The following is a 27,960-nucleotide window of genomic DNA, read 5'->3' as shown; positions in this document are numbered from 1 at the left end:
TTCATGTAGTTAAAATTGTTGACAACTTCTTTTTGGCAGAGAACAAATTTCTTCTGTTTCTGCTACCTTTCACAGAAAATGACTCCTTCAAACAGTGAATTTTTACAGTTCATTGTCAAAAAAATATGACCAAACTCTGAGGTCTGTTGTGACACAAACAGGCCCCATACAGGTAAATAGCAAAAGACAGTACCCATCCCCTGGAGCTCACAATTTCAAGTATACATGATTCAAATACTGCTTCAAGCAGAGGTGACAACATGTAACACTTAACCTGGAGAAAATTAAGAGGAAGGTAGCTTTCTGGCTGCAAAGCACACTGAAATGGCACGACGAGGATGAGATTAGCACTGAAGCTAGTGCAAGGAAGGAGGGAGATCAGGATCATAGCGGAAAGCAGTCAGATTGGCTTGAAACGCTATGCAATCGACTTCTGAAGTAGCTAAGAATATTAAAGGAAGAGTGATTTAAATGTTTATATTTAGGTTTTTTCCAGTTCAATCACAGACAACCTGATTGCATTTGAAAGTATCTCAAACTGCTTTAAATAGCCTATACACCAACCTTTACATTATGTCTGCTGACTTGAAACTGGAGCATGGCAGCATGGACAGTATTTGCCTACCTGGTCAAATAGGCTCAAAAACATTCGCTGTACTCTGTGTTAGGACATAACATATATACCAGAACTGAGCTACTATATCACTATATCACTGTTTTTCTTCTCTCTTCAGTACTCATTATAGTAGTCTCTTTTCCCCTCCTTTGTCATCTAACCCTGGTTCATCCTTGCCATTATTTCTTGAGACCTCTTAATTGCTCATGAAAGAAAAAGCTAACTGGGCACAGAGAGTAAGAGATGACTTACAGAATAAGAGGCTACATATTTTATATCTATTAGAAAAAAAAAATAGAGGAGTCAACAAGTTTTACTGGTGAATCTGTCTCTGAGGAAGTGCTACGCAAACAACCATTCAAGTGAAAGCTTGGTGAATAATAAAGGTTTCTTACCCTCTGGAGACCACAGTGACTTGCTTATTTATTGACTGGCTTCTAAGTGCCTGTTGTAATGCAGTTTATAATATGTAAAGACATTAAATATTCAATATTAAACAAAAAGTAGAAGAATGGGGTTTTCTGAAGGTCATTAAACTTTGAGGTCAAACACTTAAAGAAAATCTGACCACAAGGATCAATTGCTGAGGCACTCACCCAGTGCCTAAACTCACCCAGACGAGTTTAGACTAAATTAAAACTAAGGACCCTTGGCTTATAGCTTTCATTGTTTATACTATTCAGATTTTTGATTCTTTTAAAAATAAACTTAGAGTTTTCCCACTCTATTAGTTAAAGTAGAAATAAAATTAGGAGGAAAAGCCACATTTACTAATATCAGTTCTACAAATAATCAGTACGTAATGTAAATCTCCCCTGGACTGAATACACTGGTACCATTCATATTTGTAGGGGTCCCAGGATCACATATATCCTGTAAGCTCACTTCTATGAGAGTTTTAATTATAATCATGCTTTCTTCCCACTGAAATGTAAAATATTTGATATTTACTTATGCTTATATAAATAAGAAAATACTACAAATGGAGCCAAACAGTATTAGTATTTGGTAAAATCTCTCATATTCTTAAAAGAATTTGATCTTCTTAGGCAAATAGACTTTTATTAAATATACAAACTAACATTTTGGGATGAAACCCTCCTGTTTACCTTGAAGCTTTGCTAAATTTTCTTTAATCAAAACAAGTTAAATTGAATCTTATTTATATTTTCTATAGATTGAATGGGAGAACATGTGACTGTGGCATTCTGATACCACAGTTCCTTGGGTCATTTCCATAATTTCAGGCTGGATTGTCTAGCCTGACCCAGAAATGTATCTACACTTAGGAAAATTTAGGATCAGATCAGTTTATCTATTGCCACAAAGCCCTGATTTTTATTTTCTTTCTTTAAACCTAACAAAACCTACCTTCCCTCTTATTATTTTTAACTAGAAAGTAATTTTAATGCAGGTTAATCCCATCTCTCCTGAAGAGACCGAAACCCCAGGGCCTTGACCTTACACTCCCCTGGGAAGCCTGACAAACAGGTTCTCACGACACTTTCTGAAAATACGAGCCTGCTGCAGCAAAGGAGAGACAAAATTGAGAGCCCAGGGCTCGCCTCTGGAAACACCCTGGTCTCTCTGCTTTCCGGACACCTAGGATGGAGGGCCCCCGTACATCACCACAACTGACTCTCAATGGGTAGATCAATGAAAAGACAGAAAACGAAAGATTAACACACATTGCCATGACATCCGAACTGTATCTTCTGGAAGCAGCAATTCCCCCAGGGCAGACTCCTTTGCAAAGTGACACACAATTAATTACTGTACAGTGCTGACTCTAGTAAAACAGGGCTTGGAGGCCTTGGGGTATATCTGTGACTCACATTCACAGAAAAATTCAATTTTAGGGTGTCCAAAACTACTTGTAAATCCTGGTCAAATTCATGGTATAAAAAGCATTTTTTAAATGTCAGGACAAATGTGTTTAGGGATTTTTTTTTTTTTTTTTTTTTTTTTCATTTGTAATAGAAGCAATAAATGAAGCACTGGTTTAAAAAAATTTAAAGAACACTAAAGAACTTCTTATCCTGCAGGTTCCATACTCAGAGTGCTCAGTATGGAGTAAAAGGGAAATAAATGCTCCTCTGCCTGAGGAGACTTGAATCTACACCTTTCATATTTCAGGAGAGTGTTTTAACCACCAGGCTACAGCATGCTCCACTCTTTTCTGATGGAAGTCTTCCACTTTTTCCAAAATCCCACATGTTTTTTGACAGACAGTGAGAGAGCTAGAAGGATGCTTGGTGGTTTGATCACTCATCGCAACTTTTAAAAAATAGCCTGAAACTAAAATATTTCATCTATGGTTTAAAAAAAAAAAAAGGTCACTTTAAAAAACAAAAATACACTTTATTGCCAGTTTTCGATCTGTTAATTGAAACATCAGTAATACTCACAGCATTATCCTTATCTTAAAATACACTGCTGAAAATTTGGCTTGCAGTCCCAAACAGGCACAGAGGAAGGAATGGCTGAGTAACCACAGCAGTAATTACTGCAACAGCCATCTTCACCCTTCATTCTCTATTCTGTTTGTAATTATCCAAGGATATTGATCGGTTTTCCAAAATCATTAACACATTTATTTTTTACTGATTCCTAATCAAATATATAGGCTGTTACTCAAGATCTAAGAATTCACTAGTCTCACAAAACCCATTGGATATAAAGGAATATTGCTTTCATTTTACTGAGGGAAATTTGAACTACAAAGAGAATAAACGACTTGTTCAAGATGCACCTCACGAGGCAGTGTTTGAACAAGAATATAGCGCAGGTCAGATCTCTAAATACATCTAGTCAATTGTACAGTGGGATTTGTGGACAGAAAAATGTGAAAGGCATGCCTTTCTGCCCCTCATTAGGATGAGCCCATCCTCTGAAGCAGGAAAAGGTACTTACCATATCTAATTGGCAGGAGGCATAACTACTAATATTCTCTGAATGAGAAAAAGTAGAGCAGTAATTCTCATCATTATACGGAACAAAAATAAATAAATCTGTAAGCACCTTGTGACTGAAGCTGGTTTGTCTATAGGTAGCATTCAATAGCACAGGCTCTACCTAGAGATACACTGTAGAAGCCTGTCTGAGTGACAATGTACCACAGCCTCCGAACTTCTCTCCCCTTCACCCCACCCCACCCCCCATTCTCCTTCTTCTGGAAAGTCCAAAACTTCAGTAAGGTTTTAGAGTATCTCTGAAAGCTACTACAGTTCATGAAGGGTTTTGCAAAAACAAGAAATGTCATCTTGCAACTAGTACACAGCACTCGTCTCGTCTGAGCTTGTGTGCATTGACAAGTGAAACGACAAGTAAACGCTGTCCACCCATCATTAAAGTCATTTTGCTATAAGAGTGAACCCACTGATGCTCAGGGCTTCCCAGGCTGAGGGATGGAAACACACCACCTTTGACACGGGAGCTTTCTGTTTAATGTGAGCATCACTGTTGTATATGGGCAGCAAACTCAAGAGCCAGACAATGCCTCCAACTAACAGACCATGATTCTTTTTCATGCTGGTGCACTGGAAAAGGGCAGACAGGTATTTGCTACATCCAAATTAACTTTTCCCTGCTGCTGCACAGGAAAAAGGTTTCCCTATACTATTCATTACAATTACCATTCCAAAAGGAGGGATTTGCAACCGCAAGAACACTAATTGGGATTTGATGCCCACCTGCTGCACTGTTCTCAGGCACGCTTGCTTCATACAGACTACGGCTGAATGAAATCTCCTCCTCTTGTTCTTCTGTAAAGATAATGACCATAGCTGTGGCTGTTCGAGGTGAGATACCTTGATCTGAAGCCATCACTAGCAGCTGGGTACTGAAGTCCTTGGAAGCCAAGGGCTCCTGAAGAATGACGTCACCTGTCTTCGCGTCGATCTGAAATACAGTTTCCGCTATCATCAAACTAAAAACAACAGCTCCGTTTGATCCCAGATCCACGTCCTCCGCTCTCACAGTGGCTACTGTCTCATTCACAGGGGTTTCAGCAGGCACAAAGGCCCTGATAGGATTCTGCAAAAAAATGGGATCATTGTCATTGACATCATCAACGTGCACCACAACAGTGACAGTGGTGCTTCTTGGCAAATGGGTGCTACAGTCACTTGCCACAGCCCTAAATGTATACTGGGACTTGGTCTCCCGGTCCAGTGCCTTTGTAGTAACTATAGACCCCGTTACACTGTCGATAGCAAACGTTCCGAAGGTGTCATCAATGAGGGAGTACGTAACTTCGCCATTCAAGCCATCATCTTCGTCAGAAGCAAAGAGGTCCAGGATGGCTGAGCCTTCCTCTAGGTCTTCTCTCACAGAGATTTGATAGTGGGTCTTTGCAAACAATGGGCTGTGGTCATTTTCATCCAAGACCGTTAGATAGAGCTGTGCAGTGGAGCTTCTCGAGGGACTGCCTAGGTCATGACACTCAATTACAAGAGTAAAATTGCTGACGTCTTCTCTGTCTAAGCTACGAGTGACCAGCAGTTTTCCTGAAGTGTTATTTAGTGTGAAGTATTCTCCAACATTTCCACCTTTCAAACACATAAAAAATAAAATGATCACAAACAATTGCTTTTGAAAAAAGAATCCCTTGTGAATACCGCGATGTTAATTGCAATAACATGATCCAATTGCTCGTACAGCTGGTGCACTCATGTGCCTTTCACATATTTTATTTCTCTTATACGAATTAAAACGTGCATTTCATTTAAATCAGTGGGTGGCAATGACAGTAAATACAGAATGTCATATCAATTTACAGAGTGGCTATTTTGCCAGATGTATGTCTTTTTTCCCAAAGCAGCACACCTTATAAAATCTCCTGCAACTATGCTGCTGCATAAAGTGACCTCTTCCCAACCTTAGTTACAAATTCCAGAAACCTATAAAGCATTGCTGACAATTGTAATTACTTGCTCCTTGTTCTCTTCTACAAACCTGTCTCTTGGAAGTGAATAGTTGTGCAAGGTCTTGATTTGGGGGGTGTAGGGAGGGGGAGGTAAATATGAAGCAGTCAACAGAAAAGTCAGTGGTTTTAGTAACAGTGAATGGCATACTTTATAACATGTAGAAAGACCAAAGGTAATTAAATTAAAGATCATAAAAGATAGTGAAATTAAAACCAAGAAAACAAAGGAATTCATAACTGTTTCTTCAAAGAAAAATGCGTTGGCTGTTACAACAGTAGCTATCTGCCTACATTTGAGCTATTGCTGAAAGCCACAAACCAAAGTAAGCACAGCAAACTTGTATTTGTCCAAAGATATTACAGGAGGCTTTGAACAGCTGTGGAGCTTACATTGGCATAGTAGACACAGGGAGAGTTTGGCAATATGAAAACCAAGTATGACATTACTAATTGCTGGGTGAAAGAAGCTCTCATGAAATAAAATTAAATAAATAAAATTAGATTAATTCTTGTACTTATTTGCAGGGGTATATTTACATTCAGAAATTCCACAACTATAACAAAAAAGACAAAATTATGCCTTCATGATTAATGCCTCCTTCTAGCATTTGGTAGTTTTTTGGGTTTTTTTTCTGTACTATTTCAAATCCAGAAAGCAGACTGAAAGTATGCCTGGAAAGTGCTTATTAATGCTGACAAAGGGGTGAAAGACCTTTTTTTTTTTTCCGCATGAAAGAAGCATGTGGACAAGACGGGAGCTAGGGAGGGCTGGTAAAATCAAGACTAGTCTAAAATTTGGATACTGCTGTACTTCCTGATTTATACTAACAAAAATGATGGAGTGTAACTTACCAATTATTTTGTATTTCAGAGCTCCGTTATTGCCATCATCCATATCTACAGCCCGGGTAATGTAAATGACAGAAGGCTGTTGGTTCTCTGGAATACGGATCTCAGAGGCAGGAAGAAGAAATGTGGGAGAGTGATCGTTTTCATCCAGCACTGTGCAGATAACTGTCACCGTGCTCGACAGCGATGGGGTTCCACTATCTCGAACCAAAACTAAGATTAATAAAAAGAAAGCAAATTTTATACAATGGTTGTGGGTGCAATAGATGTTCCTTAATAATAGCAGAACAGGAGAGTTGTTTGTGCTATGCAAAAAGCACATGCTCTTCTGTACCTGAAGATCTTACCAATTCCATCTAATTCAGACGGCATGAAAAAAGGTAACGCTGATAGTAACACCACACCCATTCTTACTTCCCCATTTTACAGGCACTTATAGATATTTCATGCTGTTACCTTTAATACTGAAAACCTCCTGGGTTTCCCTGTCCATTGATGCAGTTGTTACGAGTTCTCCACTGTCCGAGTTCATCTTGAATTTCTCATAACCAGTTCCTGGTAAGACTTCATACCGAAGCAAGGAATTCAGTCCTTGAAAGCAGAATGGAAGTCTTAGTAAAACACAGCCACTCTCCTCACATCCAGGTCTACAGATTTCTCTCTTTCTTCTCCCCCTCCTCGGGAAATGGGTTATGGATGAAATTATTAATTTTAATGCAGTGAGTAACTGCTTCTTCATTAGCACAAAAGATCCAAATTCAAAATTTGGATCTTCAAAATCCTTGTCCAGATGCTGCTTTGTGCCTAAGTTTTCCAGCCACTCAAAGTGACCCCAGCAATATTTCTAGGCACCCAGGGCATGTCTCCAAACAAGCTGACATATCAACATGGTGCAAGAGAGCATTAACTTAGACCATGGAATACATGCGTTTGTCTTCTGCTCTCCCCGAGGTAGTTAGTTTATTTCTCAACAGGATGTCGGGCAGAGTACCGGGCTGCTCTGGCCGCTCTGGTTCTCCACTTAACTTCACTTAGAGCCAATGTAAGTATCTCTATACAGTACGACACTGAATAGTATAAACATTCAGAGAAAACATCCACTTCTTGGCATGCCCACCACTTCTAAATATTCATAATACTGAGCAGTCAGGTGCCTAAGTCCCATCAGGGCTCACAGGGCAGCCATCTCCTAGTTGTCTTCAACAGAAAAGCCAATTTGGTGGACATGCCCACAGCACATCTCAGGCCTTTTAGACTGCTCCCACTTGTAGCCAGTCTCTGAAATGATACTGCTTGGTTTTATAAAGTCGTACAGGATTTCCAGAAGGGAAGGTTAAAGAGTTTCCTTCCCTCCAAGTTTTTGTGAATGCCAACTCCATTCAGTTCCTAATCAGACCTACCATTTGTATATAGTACAGGGATATTAGCCTTCCTATCTTTCTCTAGGAAATAGGCTAAAACTGTACAGGCTTTTAAAAACTTTTCTTTCAAAGTTGCCCGCCTGAGTCGAACAGGAAATGTGACTCCAGATTCTTACCTATTATGGTTATAAAATAATTTCTTTCATATTTCTTCTAGTTTCAACACCCTCCTGAGGAAAGTATAATGTCATCTCCATCACACTTATATTATTAACTTTAATGAGTTTAATCCTACATTATACTTGAAGGGCTTGTACCATTGTGCGCTTCCCCCCCCCCCCCCCAAATTTTTCTAAGTTTCAGTCAATCATTCCGTGTTTTTCCAACCAACAACCAGTCTTTTAGTAGAGTAGGTAGAGACAGTTGGTGCACCTGGAAAACTACAGCACTCCCAGTCATACGAAAACTGCTATTCAGAGTCAAACACCGCCTGCCTGTTCTCATCTGCTGCAGTCAAAAATAGGACAATCTGCACTGGAGTTGATGGAGAAACACCAGTGTACTACTACAGCACTAAAACCTACAGTTTTTAACATCCATGATTTCCTTTGTTTGCCTTTGAATAGCTTTGCTGAATAGTTGACAATGCTACTGAAATTTGATTAAGAGAATTATTACTGTAAAGGCATTTGCACCTAAACTAAGTCAAGGGAGGGACATATTGACACAATACACAGCAGAAGGAAAAATTAGTTACAGAAATCCTTCAAGCTTTCCAGAAGAAAGGAGAAAAAACACAGCAGTAAGGACAATCAAGGAGAATGTCTTGCAAGTTTAAGGTTACCAACACACACTATCTGATCTGCCCGTATTAGATATCATTCAACTACATTTAAAAAGACATTCACAGCTCTGCCTGCGTTTATCTACCCTTAATCACCAATATGCTACAGATGGAAAAAAAAGACACGTGACCCTGCAGGGCTGATATTAACTATTAGCCTTTGGTCTCCTGCAACTGAACTGCTTCAACCCAATGCCTTCACTGGCAGATTTCACAAGGGACATCTTTATTTACAGACAGTGCCAAAAAAACATACAGGTGCCATCCAAGTTGACTATTCACACACTGTTGAAATCAAAACTTAAAACTTAAAGACACAGATATGTGACACCTTAATTAAATTTCTTTACCAAGCACTTACTGCCTCCTTTCTCATATCCAGCTGCTAGGAGCATACACCTAGCAGTAGGAGAAAGCTGCACACCATGCCCAAGAGAGAGGCGTGATGACTCTATGAATTCACATACCATGGCACAGCAGCTGACACATTTGCACTTGATCTAACTTGTTGGTTAATTATTCAGTAGTGCTAGTCACATTTTGGGAGCTGAAATTACAAACTGAAATGAGAAACAAACTATTGTCCCTGCGCGTTATGAGCTGGAAGAGGAGCTAAGCCCCTTCCTTGCCACTGGCCAGTGGCAAGGAGCCCTTTCCCTGCAGGCCAAATGGCAGGGTGGATGCATGGTGACTGAGCTGCAGCCAGGGAAAAGCTTCAGCCCCTTTTTCTGTTCCCCCGCCACATCACAGGCATCCCCTGTGTTCCCACAGCTTCTCAGAAGCAGCAGCCATAGCATTACATGTCTAGTGCCAACATCAATGAAGAAGCAATGGGAACAAATGTCCCCCCTGCCCCAAATCTAGGCTCAAGTCTCATCTTTATAATGCTAGTGTTGTTAAGACCATGGTAATCCATGAATATGAGCAAGACAAAATGTCTGGTGAATGGCAGTAAGCCCTGTCTCATACCTCTAAGTCAGCGGTCCCTATTAATCTTCTGAGATTTTTCTCCTAAGGCTCCAGACATAACTACTGAACCACAGAGGTGCACATCAGCTTAAAAGCAGACCTTGACAAATGCTAGTTCAGTTCATTCAGAGCTTCTGCAAAGACATATCTCAAGATAAATCCCTGATGTATCTTATATATGCTGCAGGTATCTTTACTTTCTCATGCATTTTTTCCAGCATTTACCCATATTACACGTGTCTTTACACTTGCATTTACTTGTGTTGTGCTGTTAGATGTCGGCCTTCAGGTGGGTGGAGAGCTCCCACAGTGTAAGAGGACTTAGAGAAAGTGAGGCAACATAGAGTTGCAGTAAGTGCAGCTCTTGTAATGTGCAGGAGGGAGTTGGCTGAACAAGATGTTTCATGGATATCCAGGCAAAAGAAAATCATGACAAGCAAAAATTTTAGTAGCGATTTTAAAAAAAAAACAAAAAACCCCCCACCTTTTGAACTGGAAGAAAGCTTAAAGCTTCGGTCAAACACAAAGAAAGTGATGGCTGCTTGCCTTCCCTCTTCCCTTCACAGGGAATGAAGTAGAAAGACAAATAAAAAAAAAAATTGATGATGGCTGATATTGTCAGCAAAAATTATTCCTCCCTGTGGTCAGTCAGGGAATATATGAAGTAGGAAAAAAAAAAAAAAAAAAAAAAAAATCTGTGATGGGGGGAAAGTCCTCCACTGCGACTATGCAGATATTACTGGGATGTGAACTGCAATTTAAAGAGCGAATAAAAATAAAGTAAAAAGAAGTGATATAAAAAATAAAGAACACCATGAGAGGAGTCATCTTATTCACAAATTCTGTTCCAAAAACGTAAGAAAAGTGAGTAGCATTATATTTATATGACTCCTATATGAATCTTATTTTCTTACATTATGAGCATCACTTCGGTATTTGTTTGGAACAATACTGTTACACTCACATGACATGGGGCCAAATCAGGCAAATGTGAGAAAAAGACCCAACAGAAGGACTGTGGTTACTGGAAAATGTACTTTAAAAAAAAAGCAGGAAGGAAACATCAGCCACAACAGTGCTCCAGCCCAAAGTGTCTGCACAGGCAGGCGCACACTGTGCCACCCAGTACACTTGGAATGCCCTTCCTCTCCACGCTGCCAAACCACCCCCACTCCCTCCTCCTAACGGCTCCCAAAATTTCCCTTCTGATGTATTTCCCACAAGATGTGCAATAAATAAATATAAGAGACAGAGAAAGGAGGGAGAGGAATTCAAGCAACTTCCCACTTCTTTTCTCTATTATCTTGCAAATTTTTACTTCAAATACTACCTGTTTTTTTAATAGCGTGATCCACAAAAGAAAGAAAATACTTGGAAGAGCGAGGTACAGAGGTAGACTGTAACACTGCTCAGTTGTCATGAAGATTTTCATAGACAGGGCTACCCACCCATTCCTAATTTCTAAATACTTTCCATACTTGTGGGGAAATGTCTCTTCTATATAGCACCTCTATTGAGCTCATATCAGCTTTTTGTATTCAATACGTGCTCATTAAAATGACAAATCTTACTGAATACAGAAAATTATTTTACTAACTAGATCTATTGTTTTATCTACTTTTTGGACAGCACAACCTTAAACAATTCTAAAGATGTGCAGAATGTGAACCCACAGTAAAAAGAAAGTAATTCACAGAGTTGAGACCACCTTTGGGCCAATTGCAGCAATACTGTAATATTTAATTCTCTTTCCAGATTTTCTCTTTACTGCATAACACGGACTCTGTGTAACTGCTTCATGCTACACCAACTGTATGCACTGTGCACGGTATTACTTAAGATGAGACGCTCTCCAGCACACAGACTACCTGTAACATCATATGCATTTTAGGTATTTCAAAAGAGCAGGTAGTTGAAGAACTGGAGGGAATTTTTTTGTTGCTTAGCAAAGACTCTCTCACATTTAGTCCTTACCCGTGATTCAAAGAGCATACGAACCACCCCTTCTCACTCATCTATTCTGCGTATGTTTGAAAAGCAATGCATTAACATTCTTCTGTATGTAAAATCCTACTTGAAATCCAGAACGGCTTCCACGACCCCTTCACAGCTCAACTAGCTGGAAAATCTTGGATGACAGTGCCCCTCTCTGGTCAGAAAAGATTAGTGCACATTTGCCGGTTCTGTTACAAAACCAGGAAGGACCCTTGTCTAGTGAACTGTTTTAAAACTATCCAAAATGCTGTGACTGAGAGCAACAAAACGTTCAAATATTAACTTTACCTGAGTTGAAAATTGTTCGCTGATTTATAACCAGAGCACACCGGCTATCTTCACATGAAACTACAGTACGCTGAGCTACTCTGCATCATGCAAGCGCACATTTTACATTTAATATACCAGTCGGAGCTGAAGCTACCTGAGTGTGCAAGCCAGAATACCTCCAAGCCCTGAATAAAGGTTCAGGGTCTGAATCAAAAGCCATGTTTGGAAACTCAAAACTCATACATTACCTTGGGAAAAGCACAATGGCTGTACACGCAAGCACAACAGGCAGCAAGATTTGATCGGTCTGCTATGGTCCACAATGAAATTAATAGCAAAAGGATAGAAATTACCTGCATCTCTGTCCACAGCTTCCACCTTTATGACAAACTCCCCTGGATCTTGGTTTTCACGAACTGCAGCCTCATAAAGTTGCTTCAGAAATATCGGGGTCTCATCATTCACATCAAGAACAATGATGGTTAGAACCTGCGTGGCAGAGAGAGCTGGGCTGCCGTCATCAAGAGCCATGACTGTCAAACTGTAGTGCTCCTGAATCTCACGGTCCAGAAGCTGGGCTGTAGTTAAGAGTCCTATTATAAAGAAAGAAGGTATTAAAAAAGTATTCTGGTCCAGATTAGGATCCCAGTTGCTCCAGCACTCACAACTTCAATGTAGCATCACCATGTACGCTGTGCCACTGCTGCAAGTCTTCCAGACTTTGGAGTCAATCATTACCTGTGATTCCCTTTAGAGTGCTAACTGGCCCAGAAATACTCATTTTGACATCAACGGCAACTGGGATTCATGGAATATTCAAGTGAAGTTCAAAGATTCCTTTTTATTTAACTTTGGGCTTAACTTTTTAACTTTATTTAACTTAAATATTTGCCTTCTTTTGCACAGAAGTTATGCAATTAGGAGTTCTACAAATCAGTGTCAGCTGTATCACATAATGGATTCAAAATCAGAATAAGAACCAGAAAATATTGCAACTATTAGGGTGAGATTTGCATTTGTGTGCAGATGGTATAATAGTTACAGAACTCATTCAGGAATCAGAGAATTCCAGAGGGCTGAAGAATGAAATTCATCAGCACTTTGAGCCTCCACTGAACATGTTCCACCCACAGTGTAATGCATATTCCTTGATCTTGACTTTGCCTTTCTCCGTGTGTATGTATAGCAACATATGTGTGTGCACATGCTTTAAGTATGCATCATGCAAAAATGAGAATGAAGTATTTCACTGCACACACTTTCTTCCCACATTCCTTCATGTGCTATTGGAAGGCACTCCAGTACACCTACACAACACAGTAATAGTGTCATGCAGAAATTTTTGAGCTGAGTCTCACTGAGCTTGCCTACTGCAAGTAGTACTGCCATGCTCGTGTGGTGCTCTGCCCAAGGTAATCACCCCTGAGGACAATAACTTAGCTGGGTAGAGTACCATAGTAATGTGGTATTTTAGTATTGCATTGTATGCACTCCCAAATATTACTGTGAGAAGCACAGTACAAGAAACTCCAGAGAACAGAAGTTACAGTACCTGTGATTTTATCCAATACAAATGCTTTGTTTTCATTGCCTGAAAGAATGTGGTATGTAACTTGTCCATTTCTTCCCTCATCAGGATCCTTTGCAATTATGCGGTGCACAAGGAAGCCCACCTCCACATCCTCCACGACATAGGAAAGAGGCGAAGACTTAAAACTGGGACTGTTGTCATTGATATCTAAAATAACAATTTTCACAGCCAGGGAATCAAGCCTGCGATCAGTCAGATTTATTGCCTGGTCTGCTGCAGACACTGTAACGATCACAGAGCGAGTAATCTCCCTGTCTAGTGGAAAAGCTGTGGTCAAGGTGCCATACAAAGGGTGAATAAGAAATGGATTTTCACCCATGTTACTCATTTCTAGGGAATACTGTATTTTGCTGTTCAGAAAACTGCCATCTCCATCTTTTGCATTGAATGTGTAAACCAGAGTGCCAACAGGTACATTTTCCTCTATGCCAATTACTACAAAGTCGTCTTGAAAATACGGAGAATGATCATTCTGATCTTCTACATCGATACTTAGGAAGACAGTGTTATTCTGTGGAGGATTATTATTATAATCCTTAATAATAACTTGCAAAAGGAAGTGTGAAGCTGTTTCATAGTCAAGTTCCTTGGAAAGAAAAAGGTCTCCTGTCAAGCTATCTATTTCAAAATGAACATCATCATCGTCATCTTTAGCGATACTGAAATGCAGTTTCTTGTTAGTTGTTAGATGATTATCAGGCCACTTCAGAGAATTCAACACTTGTGCAGGTTTAAAATTTTCAGGTACAACAAAGTGCTTGAAATCTTGAGAGAAGACAGATCTCCCACTGGGAAGTGGGATTACCTGCAACAAAAGCACAAAGACTGCAATATTTTCCCATTGTTATTATGAATAGTGTAATGAAAATTGTTTTCCTTAACTGAGAGTTTAATCATTTATTATTTGTGACTATATTTATCCTAACTATGCCTCAAAGCCAGAAAACAAACTCAACATGCTCCGTAAGAGTTCAAATAGTCCTTGGCCAGTCATTCCGTAACTCTGTCTTTCATTCCCATGTTAAAAAAAGGGACAAGACTGTCTCTCACCCTCTGAATCACAGGGGTCCAAAGACAGACGACTTGAATACTGCTATCTCTGCCCCTACTCTGAAGCACTTCAACTGTCTTTCTGCATAGGACAGCATCACAGGGACAGATGTGACAAAGAAAGCATGGTACGTTACGCAGTTTGCCAAATACAGATAGCTGGGTTTTTTGAGGGTTGCTTATGTCATTAGAGGGTTTCATTCATTATGGATTGCTGCAGCGTTCCAAGTTAATGCTTTAAAATGAAAGAATCTCTTTAACTGTGGGAACTTTTTGCCTTGTCTTGACTGAAGCATTTTTTCCCAAGCTATTCAAAATTAACCATCTTTTGGGTGACATGAAAATAGCAGCCTCGGTGACATTCAACCTCTGATAAAGGAGCACGCAGGCGGCCTGGGCAAAGCAGCCCCACTGCGGCTCGATGAACAGCAGGTGGCCGGCTGTGGAAAGAGCACACGCTGGATTTCACACTCCCATGCAGAGCAGCCCTGTATAAACCAGCACAAAGGAATGAGCTATCCTTATACAGGGTTACAGAGACAGAATTTAGAAGAGAGAGTAACATGGGGGGGGATCTACTTTCTCCTCCACTTTCAGTCCCTCTTGATATTTGCTTTTCATTCTGTCTACCTGGATATTTTCCTTCTCTTTTCCAGTGTTCGTAATGACCTCCTACTAAAGCACAAACATCTATTTGCACGACAACCCAGAATGCTGTTGTATATTTTTAACAAATCAAAATGAGTCTGCCCTCTCATTTCCTCCCTCAACAGAAAAATGGCTGAAGAAAATTACCACAGTACCATTACAAGGTGCTTATAATTTTGAACTTCTTCCTTTCTTCAGCTTATTTCCCTAGCTTCTCCCAAAACTGTTTTTTCAAAGAAAGGAAGTATCTAACATAACTGTTCTATCTGTACAACATAAACAAGTACCTGGATGTAAACGGCAGCATGTCCTTGAAGTGAAGGCACCCCCTGGTCCCTGGCTGTGACCATCATTCTGTAGTCTGATCTCTCAGCATGTGACAGAGACTGGGTTGTTCTTAACTCCCCACTGACAGCATCAATCTGGAAGTATCCTGTATCCTCTTCTATGGGGAAAAAACGGATATGAGTTATTGCAGATCTCTTCAGCTTGCCTCCACAGTACTGAAAATTGTAATTAACAGTAAGAAAGAGCAGGACCCAGAGGAAAGGGAACCTGCTGCACTCATTTTGATCTCTCTGGCTCATTTGGTGCACCTCTTCTTCCTTCGTTGAGTACATAGTTATTATAAACCACTTACTCTGGATTTAGAAAGCTACAGAGAGAAACGCCATGGAGTACTAAAGCAACTGCTCAATTTTGTACCACTATTATTCACACCAATGGTGTGTGCATCAGGAGAGCACCACACACTCCAGGACTGGTACTCCTACTTCCAACATAAGTTGGCAGGCAGTGCCAGAGAAAGAATTAAGTCTTAGTCTCTGAACTGGCATGAAGGGTCAAGTAAGTGATGCTGGATAGATACACAGCTGGCTCACGTCCCTCGCAGACTATAAGTCAGCAAAGAGCCCTATGTACCCCTAAGACACCGTAACTGCAGTGATGCTGCCTGTCCTGCCTGTACTCTGAACCGGGAGCTAACTGGGGGTAGCTAAAATCTTACAGTAAATTGTTGCAGCGCAACATGTGAATATTGGAAATTATGCTTACATTCTTCATCAAGGACTGGCCTCGTGCTAATAACAAGCAACTTCTGATTAAAATTACTAGTTGCAGATACATCATATTACATTTATTCTAGAGTTGCAAAGAAAAATTCTACAATAGAAGAGTAAATAGCTCTTTGTGACTTAGAATCATACAATCATTTAGGCTGGAAAAGACCCTTAACATCATCAAGTCCAACTGTAAACCTAACATTACCAAGTCCACCACTAAACCACATCCCTAAGTGCCACATCTACACATCTTTTAAATACCTCCAGGGGTGGTGAATCCACCACTTCCCTGGGCAGCCTGTTCCAACGCTTGATAAGCCTTTCAGTGAAGAAATTTTTCCTAATATCCAATCTAAACCTCCCCTGGCGCAACGTGAGGCTGTTTCTTTTCATCCTATCACTTGTTACCTGGGAAAAGAGGCTGACACCCACCTACGCCCATTTTCAAGGAATGCAATACAAATTACTCTCCAATTTTTAGAAAAATGGGGAAGTATCTATTACTTTGTATACCTTACCAGAAACTGAGAAAATTGACTTTGTTGTAACTACTTCTCTCTTAAAATACTACGCAAACAACTTTTTGCTATGCGCATTTTTAATAAGCTGTGCTAAACAAGTGGGTTAAACAAAGTCATGCAGCATAACATTCTAATGCTATTCTAATAAGCAACTGTGGTAAAAATAAATTCAGTGCAGATGTAGTATACAAAACACCCATAAAGAACTATATTTCCGTAGGCACCTAAGTGAGCATGAAGCTGTTTACGTTCTCCAAATCTGCACATGCAAATCAGTTACCTGCACATATAGATGTTCATTTTTGTATCCAATCACCTCACCTGCAACTGTAAAATATTTGCGCCTGTATAATTTGAAAAAACACTGAGCAGGCTAGTTAGAAAACAAGGTTTTCACAATCAACAAATAGGAGTTTTTTCCAATATTGTTCTGCTATTTCTGACTGACTATAGGTTTCTAATGCTCCATGAGTCCCTTCTGGATTGACTCTTGCAGTCTGGAACGTAATGAGGAAATTGCCAACAAAAGGAAACAATATGTAGAGACAATTATATTGAATGAGACAGTCCTGCATTCTGCTTTTTTCATGATAGTTTCAAAATATTAATGCTGCTATATTACTGTTTTCATAAATGGCTTTTGGTTACTTTCCTGGTTTAGGTCCCAACAGTATGTCTACATTCACAGCTATGCTATTTTGTTCCATATAATGTTTCATGACACAAAATCCCAGCTAAGCAAAAGGCAGAGGAGATATAAAAACCAGAACACATAATGTGAATTGCATGCGTGTATTTTTAACATTTTGCTAAAACTGACATTTAAAATAACTGATAGGGAGAACTAACAAGAAAAAGAAAACAGTAAACAGAAGTGCACAAAAACTATTCCCTTTGTATTTCTACCGAAATGGAGCTACAGTTACCAAACTGAACCAAAAAAAAAAGTTAAAAAAAAAAAAAAAATCAGCAAACAAAAACATTACAAGTACATAATTGCAACCTAAGCATGAGGCTATGAGTATTCACCCTTGCTTCAGCAGTGATGAGGATAGTCAGTACCCCTTAGCATAAAGACCAATACGTGTTTTTCTGTTTCAAGTAGCAGAACATAGATAGCTAAGCTCAACTGAAATAGGTGTCAGTCCACAGAGCTTCTGAAGGGTTGAAGCTTATTTGATAGGAGAAAGGAATGGTCAGAATCTACATTTTTGAATAAACTAAAAGAGAGCTCGTCAGAAAATAAATTACCAATAGCGTTACTCACTAGAGACGACAATTCCACTAAAATCCAAATATTGCATGAAATGGTCAGTTTTGCGCATATTTTGGTGGTGATAAAAGTAACAGGAAAGTCTGATAATGTTGGGAAGAGATATTGCATAAAACCAGAACCTCTTGGGACTTCCATTTTCAAATTGTTTCTCATTTTCATCTTTTTTATCTGGTACTGCGCTATAAAGACAGTCAAAACTGAAAATCTTATTTCTGGTATTTTTATCAGTCTATATTTTAATTTATTCACGGGCAATTTCAAAGTGTAGCCATTTGATTCCAAATCAGAAAAAACTTCAAGGAAAAAAACCCTTATGAAATGGATTTCCCTTCATCCAGACAGACTAATCAAACTTTTATACTACATTTTGTAGCTAAAACAATTTCTTCAATTTCTGAATTTCAAAAGCCTACCTAAAGACAGATCTTGCTTTTCAACTGATTTAATAGATGACATGTACTAAGAGAAGAGATAGACCACTTTTGAATAGTTTTGCCCAAGATTACTGAGGGCAAGTGCATGTGAGTGGTGGCTTGCTCACTTTCTAAATACACTCCAAATCCTCCTCCTCATTCTTTTGGAAGTTCAAAGTGAGGAATAAGGGAAAAGGCGGTTTTAAGTTTTACACTTAAAGAGCATGTCATTCATTGCTCTAAAAGCTCATGCTCCCTGCACTTCCAGAAACATTTGCTCAGCTTTCATCTCTGTAAGTCATCTGAATTAGGCAACTGCTGCTTATATCATACACCCTAAAGATGTCCCTTTATGTATGAAAAGGAAGAAAGTATAGGAGAAATGGATAAGAAAGAAGGAAATTGAGAAGAGCAGATGAAGCATGGAACAGAAAAAAATTAAAATCTCTCTATAACTAGACTCTAATGGCCCCAGTCTTTTCTTGTGCTTGCAACTCTACCCTAACCTGCCAATAAACGGATACGCTTTTTCACTTCAATTTTCCACCTCTGCATTGTCCAACCTGTTGGTCAGGCTTTCATTTACATGAGGTTCTCCCAAGCCCAGGCACTTTCTCAACTCTGTGCTCTCAAACATAATCACAGAAACTGCAGCTTTGGACAAAAAAAGATGGCCTGAGAAACCCCAGGCAATGTGTGGCTGTGAACCTTGGCAGAATATTCAAGCCTTCCAGGGACTGGCATTCAGGCAGACTGGCCCAGAAAGCAGACAGAAAGTAAGACTAGAGTTCTCTCAGTTATTCGTGACCTCAGTACGCAGTGATAGTTAGCTGCATATTTTTACCTAATTTCCTAAAGAACTGTATCTTTCCCAGGTTTTAAAATACTTAGTGCCTTGGCCATCTCATTCTCCTTTGAGATGAAAGAAAAGTTGTTTCTCTTAACGGAAAAGAGGAAGGCAATGCCATGGCTTCCAAAGAGCTTGAACACCACGGGGCTGCTGCAGAAACACAGCCCTCTGCAAGTCTAGGAATGCTCCCTGCATGCTGATTGCAAATCACCCTGGAGAACAAGTACTTGTCCACAGACATATGTACAACAGTTGCCAATTTCTGTGTGTTAGCAGTGTAAACTAGGCTTCTCCTAACACTCTGGTGGTCAAGTGCTAATGTATCCGCAGAATTGGTTCAAATATAACTGTAAAAGCCTCTACTTTGCTGGTGCTAGTCTTAACACACAAAGCAATAGTTTATGATGCACTATAAACACAGACTAATTTTTGTTATAAATGCTATACTATAACCTATTGACAGTCGTAAAGAAGGTCAGGCAAATCACTTTGCAATTGCCAGTGTCACTAAGGAATAGTACACATAGCTGGGATTCACCTCTCTCTGAATTAGGTTACTCTTTCAGTGATGACACAAAAGTAGAGGTATGGCCATATGATTGTGCATTTCCATACACGTGAATGTTTAAGGATGACCTGTTTTGATTTTCTGGGAAGAGGGAGGGGCATTTTGAAGGAAACACTTCTCTGAAGGCTAAAATTAATCTGTTGTGGAAGCCTCATAGTTCTTTTACAGATTTTTCCTTATGTAATTTGTTGGCATTTGTCATTAGCCCTCCTGCATAGCTTAATCTATTGCTGCTATCTTGGCATTTCTTTAAGGTCTCAAGAACATTAAAAATTACCCAGTGACTCTTATAAACTTAACAGCTGACACTGACACTCACAGCTCTTAATCTTGTGGCAGTCCCTCAACTGTTGAAAAGAGCACTGGTCTGCATGCTATCCTCCAATTAACCTGATGTCTTTGTGTTTAACAAATATGGCTGTAAATCAGATCATATTTCTTCTTCATATTTTAGTACTGAACAATGTCCCAAAACTAGAAAATACTATTTTAAATATAAACCAGGCAAGAACTTTACCATGAAACAGAAGACCAGATGTTGAAGGCTGTGAGCCAACTAACAACAACAACAAAAATTAGTATCAGAGAAGCTCAGCTGTTTCTGGATTTGTTTATCGGGAAAATATCTAGTTCCAAGGCTGGGAGGGCTCTTTCAGTGTTTTTTTGCTGCTGTTTTTATCCTTTTGTTCTTTCTAGAGACAGCACTTGCAAGACCCATCATATTTTATGTTGCTAGTCATTTTTGTAATTTGAACTCTTACTTACTCCCCTCTGGGGCTCTACAGTGAAGCCAGTAAGGAAATCCAAAGTGCTGTTTAAAGGAAGGGGATATAGTTAGATATACAGAGAGGCAGAGACCCCTGAAGAACACTTCCCATGTTGCCTGGCCATCACCCTTCAAACAAAGGGTTGGGTACTACTCCTTCCCTTTTTCTTAAGGGGGACCATTTCATGCAAAATATTATTATTCACAATGCAGAAGTCTACGATTCTCTCCAATTCCCTCTGGAAGAGGCAGTCACTTGTATCCAAATTAAGGGAATAATAGTATGGCCATAAACTGACCCTACAGTCTTTTATTATCTACATATATTTCAACTGCAAAATTTTCAATAGCGTTGTTAAATGTCTCAGTTTTTTAAGCATCTCTTGGTGGAAGAGAGCAGAGTTAGTTCTCCGGCCCTTGTGGATTTGGATCTTGAAGTCCTTCCATTACACCACAGAAGTCAAAAGGGTACATAAAAACACAATATAACATAATCCACAGCAATCTTTTGGTAATTTCAGCCTTGGCAAGGAGAGGCTACAGATTCCCTTGCTCTTTAAGAGTGAGGAGTAATGTAGCTTTGCAGCATTTTGTTCTTTGCAGTGATAAATAGTTGTAATGAGTTTAAACCAACCAAGCCCACATTTGAGCTCTGCCTACACAGAAAAGAACACCTGAGGAAATGCACTGAGTGGATGGAAATATGGGAAATGTTTTCTTGCTCTGATGAAACAGTATGCTCTATGTGCAAATTACCATAGACTACAAATATCAAGTTTAAAAGGTATTGATTACATTAAGCTGGTAGAATAGAGCAGGTACCAAAATAAAAGAAGTAGTTCTGTTCTTGGCACCTCTTGCTGTTTTGAACCAATAGCAAAGCAAAGCAGGAGGAACAGGCATGTTCTCCTCACTGGTTACAGACGGAGTTCTCTTTTGCATAAAAGTGTAGCAAGTGGTATGCAGCAAAAACAGAGATCACATCTATGTCTCTTACCAGTATTAATGCCCCAGTCCCACTCATGTTCTACTTCAGGACTGCTCTGTTATTGATTTCACTGCAAACAAAACTGGATCCTACAGCTTACCCCAGAAGCGAACTACTACATGTAGGAATTAGGGGGAAAACTAAAGAGGAGAAGTGTTTTTAAGCGGCCACGCTATGTCAGGCTAACACAGTGCTAAAAAAGGGGTGAAACATGAACTAAAACCCACAAGCCTCACTGTTTGCCCAGATTATTTGCTGATCCTTCTGATCCCTGTCTCAGACTGTCATGAACCGTTCTTTTAGCAGGAAAATTTTCAATTGGTCATGGGAAAAGGGAGATCATCTTTCCTTTAAGATGTTAAAACAACTGACTGAAACACTAAACTGTACAGTACAAGATCACGGTCCTAATCTTTTCTGAGTGCTGTTTGAACGCTCTTTGGCCAGCCACACAAGCAACCAAACCCCTGGGAAGATGAGGCAGAGGAGGAAGGGAGGAAAGGTAGCTGCTTGCACCTCCTTAGGTACTTCATAAGACATATGATGGTCCTGATTCCTATTTACACAGGCATCTTTATTCTAACAGACACAAAATAGACATAAAATCCTGTATGTATACATGGCACCTCTAAAACTCTAGTTATTTCAATGTATCTTTTCTTATGAATAACACTTTAAATTCTTACCTGATTCTATTGAATATAATACAACACCGTTGTTTCCAGAATCAAAGTCTTTTGCAAAGACAGTGGTAATAAGTGTCCCTGACGGCTGCCCTTCCAAAACCTGTCATCAAGCAGTTTATAAATAATTTGCAAATATACATGGATAACAGCGAGTCTTAAAATAAATTCCTTGCCATAACACAAGAGTTTAGCTGTTGCTCTATTTTCCATTTCAGTAATATTTACAGTCAGTGCAAAGAGCATTTCAGGAAACGGTTAAATAATACAGTTCCAGCAATCCTCTGTTACGGTCTGCATACATTGCTAATTCAAAAATCTTTAGTACAGCAGACTCAGATGTCAGAAATCGAAAGAGATTCTACCGTATACATAAATAAAATTATACACGTATATCCTTTACATCTAACAGCATACAAGGTGGAGAAGTGTAATCATTTGATAAATTTTGAAATTCCCAAATATACCCGAGTCTCAATTAAGAAAGGGTTACGTTTCTCTTTCGGTGCCGCGCTGTCACTGTTTCACAGCACGGGGGGTTTGGGCTCCTGCCACAGGGTGGTGCTCGGAGCAAGGCAGCACATCCCGCCGGCAGCACCCACCTTGAGGTGCAGCTCCTGCCCGGGCGCCGCCTGAGGGAAGAGGGGCTTGTTGTCGTTGAGGTCCCTCACCGCGATGTACACGGCGGCTGTGGCGTTAAGCCGCGGTGACCCGTGGTCGGTCACTAGCACGGTCAGCTGGTGGTGAGCTTGTTTTTCACGGTCTAGTGCAACCCAGTTTATGATTTCACCTGATGGACAAAGAAAATGAAGAAGAAAGGCAGTTGGATATTTACTATATGCTAGCACTCATCTTACTACATGTAATCATACATTTAATTTAACGTGGAATAATGATACATGTCTTCTGATACACCTTACTCCTGACATTAAAACCTCAGCTTTCCAAGCTCCATTCCATAGAAACGTTCTGTCAATCACAGTTTGCACTTGTACTTTAGTACCATATTACATCCTTTACTGTACAGCAGATACCCCAGAGCAAAGGTATAAAACAGTACGAACCAATGCGCTGACCTTCCAAAGAAATCCATCTGGCCTTTTCTTCACCACACTTCAGGACAGATAATATATGAGCACAGGGTTTTAACTGCTGACAAATGGCCTTTATTATGCCCCTGGGTTAGGAAATTCTCAACACAATGTCTGTACATTAATCGGGAACCTTTATGTCTCCTACACATTCTGGTAAACCCAGTGAATAAATCTGACCCAATCTTCTCTTCATCTGCTCAACCATGCTCAATATAGCTGTAGATTTGTGGCTCACCAAAGTCCTTCACACAGATAACCACACATTATTTTAAGATCTTCTTGGTTAACTCCTGGTACCCTGTTTGCCTTTAAACTTCCATAAACAGGAACCTGCTTTGAAATGACAATTTGATTTTGAGATTCATACAGAGAAATTCTGTGAGCTTATTCACTCCCCATGAGGACAGAACATCCGGGAACAGGAATTTTAAACAGCAGATCTTTGCTCGCTACATATCATTTTGCTAAACCGGACTATTTACAGTGCCTGTGTTCCTTACAGGATTCCCTTCGTCCAGGCTCTCCATGCTGTGGTCTGTGGCGTTACACTGTGTGGACACAGTACCTATTACTCAAAGCATTTGGGATTCACTGCAGAGTACAACCTGTGCCATGAAAAATTTCTCTCAGCCAATTTGATTTCTGTGGTGCCATGTACAACATGAACTCAGTTTTGATGTAACTTACAGAAGTTTTCACAAATATTTTAAATCATTGTAACTGTCAAATGTCATAGTTACCTTTACAGTTATTTATGGCTGATCTGTACTTTTCAACTGTACTTGATCACAGGCAATTAAGTTCCTCATATGAACTATTGAAGCTATAACTTAAAACTCCTTCTTTTCATTTGTTACAGTGAAACACTGAAACTTATGACCAAGTGACCAGCATGAAGTCATGAAAAAATCAAATCCTAAGGGTTAGTTCATTCTTCATGAACATGTATAAGATCTATTTCATTCCCCAAATTGTGAAGCTCTGAGTCAGAATATTCACATATCAACCCAAGAGATTCACAGCAGTTCCTGAAAGCTTTACACTTTACTTCCATTCCTTTAGGGAAGGCTGCTTTCCAAAAGCAATATTAGGCAGATTACAAATCATAAAAGCTACCTGTGTTGGAATTAATCTTGAAATACTTTCCATCAGACAAGAGGAAATAGGAAAGTTGTCCATTTCTTCCCGAGTCTTTGTCAACAGCTGTAATGGTGCCAACCACTCCCCTGGGAACTGGATTTTCCTCCATTTCAAAGAAGTAGCTCTCACGCATAAACATGGGAGAATTATCGTTTTCATCCAGGACATTAACTATTACTGATGTACTTGCATTTTGCCTGAGGTTTTCATCCTCGGAGGTGCTGACCAGGGCTCTAACGCTTAGTATCTGTGCACATTCATAGTTTAAACGTTTCCGAAGATAAATCCAGCCAGAATCAGAGCTGATTCCAAATGCAACAGAATCTGTGCTAGGCTCTAAGGAATACACCAGCTTGGAGGTCACGCTATGTGGATCAAGTGAGTGGGCTTGAACCTGAAGGATTCGGGCACCTGGAGAGGTAGCTTCACTGATTTCTACTTGATACACCAAGTTTTGAAAAACCAAAGTAGGGCCCATCTTCTGCTCTTCAATAATCACCGTCAACATCAGCAAAGAAGTCAGAGGAGGACTTCCACAGTCTTCAGCTGCTATGTGTAGAGTATATTCCTGCTGCTTATCTGTAAACACCGTCCTGGTGAGGTTTACCACTCCAAGGCTTGGATCAATGCTAAATGCATTTGACTGCTTGCTTGCAATACTATATTTGATTGCCCCATTTAGGCCACTGTCTTTGTCTTCTGCATGAGCAATGTAAACAGCAGTGCCAGGAAGCTGGGTATGTGAAATAGTTACCTTATCAGATTTGGTAAGAAATACCGGAGGGTTGTCATTAATATCAATCACAGATATGTTGACCTGGGTGCTACTGTAGACAGGGGAGTTACCCAACTGTGACTGAACGGTGAGCACCACAACAGACTGAGTTTCATGGTCAAGCTGTTTTTTGGTGCGGATGATACCGAACTGGGGGTCAATAGAGAATCTTCCATGTGGATCACCGGAGGAAATTCTGTAAGAAACCACTTCTAAAGAATCTAGAAATGGAAATAATAACAAAAAATGTAAAAAAAGATGAAAGTGATAACATGAAGGTTGGTAAGAACATCTGTGAAGAATGCATGCTATTAAATTCAACAGAACAAATGTAAGCTACACAGATGTTTGACTTTCTTGGGCTTTTTATGCTTCCTTCTTCCTGTCCCTGGAGTCCTTCAGTAAAATATGACTGCATACAGTTTGTCCTCTTGTGCATCGTTTGATTTTCATCTCACTAGTATGATAAAACTCCATAGAGAAAATAGTATAATGGCCTCTTGTTTTGCCCTGATCTAAAATACAGAAAAAACACTCCCATAAATTAGTCTCATGAAAGTAATTTCACTACACATAGGCATTCACTATAGCAAGGAATGAAACAGGTGGCAGTTCTCTGAAAGAACTGCATTTCACCGAACTTACTGTTCATGGATGACCATTGCTATAACCCTTATACATCAGATGCTACCTAAAGCAAAAGCTATCTAAAGGTTCAGGCTTATTACCAAGGCTGCTCCACAGGTGCTACCTCACCCTGAGGACAGTGGTCAATGCACTGTCCTTCCAAGAAGAAGAAAATGGGAGGACCTGACTAATCAAACTTATATAAAACCTCTGCCTCTACCACCTTACATGTACAGATCCATCATCAAGCTGGTACATGGACTCATTGCTCCCACTGGTCTGCATAGGAACCAAATATATATGGCTCTTAGGACAGGGTCTTTTATGACTAAGGCCTGGCAGGAGCTAATGCATTTCCCTCTAAAAATGATAATGAAAGCAAATGGATTAAATAAATTTTCAAAAGGTCCCATAAACATTCATCTGGACTTCATCATTTAATTTGAGAAAATGTGGGGCGGTTTTGTTTTTGTTTGTTTGTTTGTTTGTTTGGGATTTGGGGGGGGGGGGGTGTTTGGGGTTTTTTTGCAGCAGCACTTCATATAGATTCTCTGAAACTTCTGAATACTCTCTGATCATGAGTATTGCTCTGAGTTATGTCTTGTATGGCTAATGCTTTAACACAAGCCACACCCTCACACAGACCTTTCCTTACGCTTTCACAACATGCTTCTCATCACCCCATTTACAATTACAGAAATCCATCTGGAAGAAAACGGAGGCAGTTGCCAATCCCCATGGACTACCAAGGAGAGCACCACGAATCTCCATCTGTTCTAAAGAGCATCCTGATACAACAGCGATTACACCAGTTGCTGTAGATACCAACAGTAAATACTATTTAATGCTCGACAGGCTGAATGAATAATATGCAAGTTTAAAAAACAAAAAATTATCTGCAGATATTTCCAGTTAATGGTCACAACAAAAATGCAATGTAATCTCTCACTGAGCATGCAACTTACTTGGAGGCTCTCTGGCCTTTACGGTGCCAATCAGGCTGTCTTCAGGTGCATCTTCGGGAACAGAAAAAGTGTACCGGGACCTCTCAAATATGGCAGGCGCCGAAGCGGTCTGAAGGATGTTTACTGTGACAGCTGCATTGATGGCAGAGGGAAGGCCACCCCCATCCCGTGCAGAAACAGTCAGGAAGAGCGCATGACGCTCCAGGTGGCCAAGAGCTGAGATCAGGTAAATAATTCCTGAAAGTACACAGAAATAAAAGAGCAATGAAGTAAGTTAAAATTCAGCAGGCTGTCAAAATAGTTTCAACACGTACCACTACTCTAAGAGAAGGCCAGACAACGTGGACAAAAAGCAGCACTCCCAATTCCTTTTTGAGAGCCAAATTTTTTCAAATTATATGGTCTTTACCATGCACAAAGCCACTGACACACAGCAAGTTCTGTGTCAAAACACAGTGTCCATAATTCTGATTTTAGAAACACAGATTCAGCTAAATCTTTAACAACTTCATTGAGTCAGTGGAGTTGTTCTGAGTTTTCAGCAATGTTAGGAAACACACAGTTTTACCAGCACTAGTCTATAGGAATCTGGAAGTGCATTAGGGAAAAAAAACCACTTTATTGTTTCAAAAGAATAATTTATCTTTGCAAACAGTAAAGTTAACTTTATTTCAAACAGGCTGTGGAGACACTCTGCTCAAATAAGTCCCCAAATAAAACATCCACACAAATGGCGTTGAAGCCCCAAAATACAAATCTTAGGAGCAGTGGGCTCTGTCGAAAGTATCTGGGAAGCAATCACCTGCTGTCTGATCACAAGTTTCTGGTAAAATACCCTTCAATAGTGAATTCTAAGGTCTGTTGAATTTGTAAGCTGCTAACAATTACATTTTATATAAAGTATATGAAATAAGTAATTCTTTGAAAAGAAAATGCAATCTCTGTCCAGAAATACAGCACTTTGGATGTGTCCTCCTCAAGATAAATACATTTTCATCCTTTAACTCCGATGAATGAGACTAGCTGTCTCCAAATACATTCTCTTCTGACTGCTAAAATAAGTCTTTAGTAATATCAGATAGTTATGCCCCATTTTCAAATACTCTCTATACA

General features: G+C 39.8%; 1 protein-coding gene across 1 annotated transcript in view; it reads right to left on the bottom strand.

Moving 5' to 3' along the window:
* DCHS2 (dachsous cadherin-related 2) overlaps window positions 1-27,960 on the bottom strand; it is a 120,259-nt gene that overhangs the window by 20,244 nt on the left and 72,055 nt on the right. The window contains exons 4-13 of the mRNA XM_050895588.1: window positions 26,848-27,084; window positions 24,457-25,476; window positions 22,849-23,036; window positions 22,250-22,349; window positions 15,408-15,565; window positions 13,384-14,227; window positions 12,185-12,424; window positions 6,849-6,983; window positions 6,396-6,605; window positions 4,309-5,166 (exon numbers count right to left, since the gene is read on the bottom strand). Of these exons, the coding sequence (XP_050751545.1) occupies window positions 4,309-5,166; window positions 6,396-6,605; window positions 6,849-6,983; window positions 12,185-12,424; window positions 13,384-14,227; window positions 15,408-15,565; window positions 22,250-22,349; window positions 22,849-23,036; window positions 24,457-25,476; window positions 26,848-27,084 (3,990 nt within the window). The remainder of the gene's footprint in view (window positions 1-4,308; window positions 5,167-6,395; window positions 6,606-6,848; window positions 6,984-12,184; window positions 12,425-13,383; window positions 14,228-15,407; window positions 15,566-22,249; window positions 22,350-22,848; window positions 23,037-24,456; window positions 25,477-26,847; window positions 27,085-27,960) is intronic.

Source organism: Gymnogyps californianus, chromosome 4 (assembly GCF_018139145.2).
Source record: "Gymnogyps californianus isolate 813 chromosome 4, ASM1813914v2, whole genome shotgun sequence".
NCBI classification, from domain to species: domain Eukaryota; kingdom Metazoa; phylum Chordata; class Aves; order Accipitriformes; family Cathartidae; genus Gymnogyps; species Gymnogyps californianus.
This window is presented reverse-complemented; position numbering and strand designations above follow the sequence as displayed.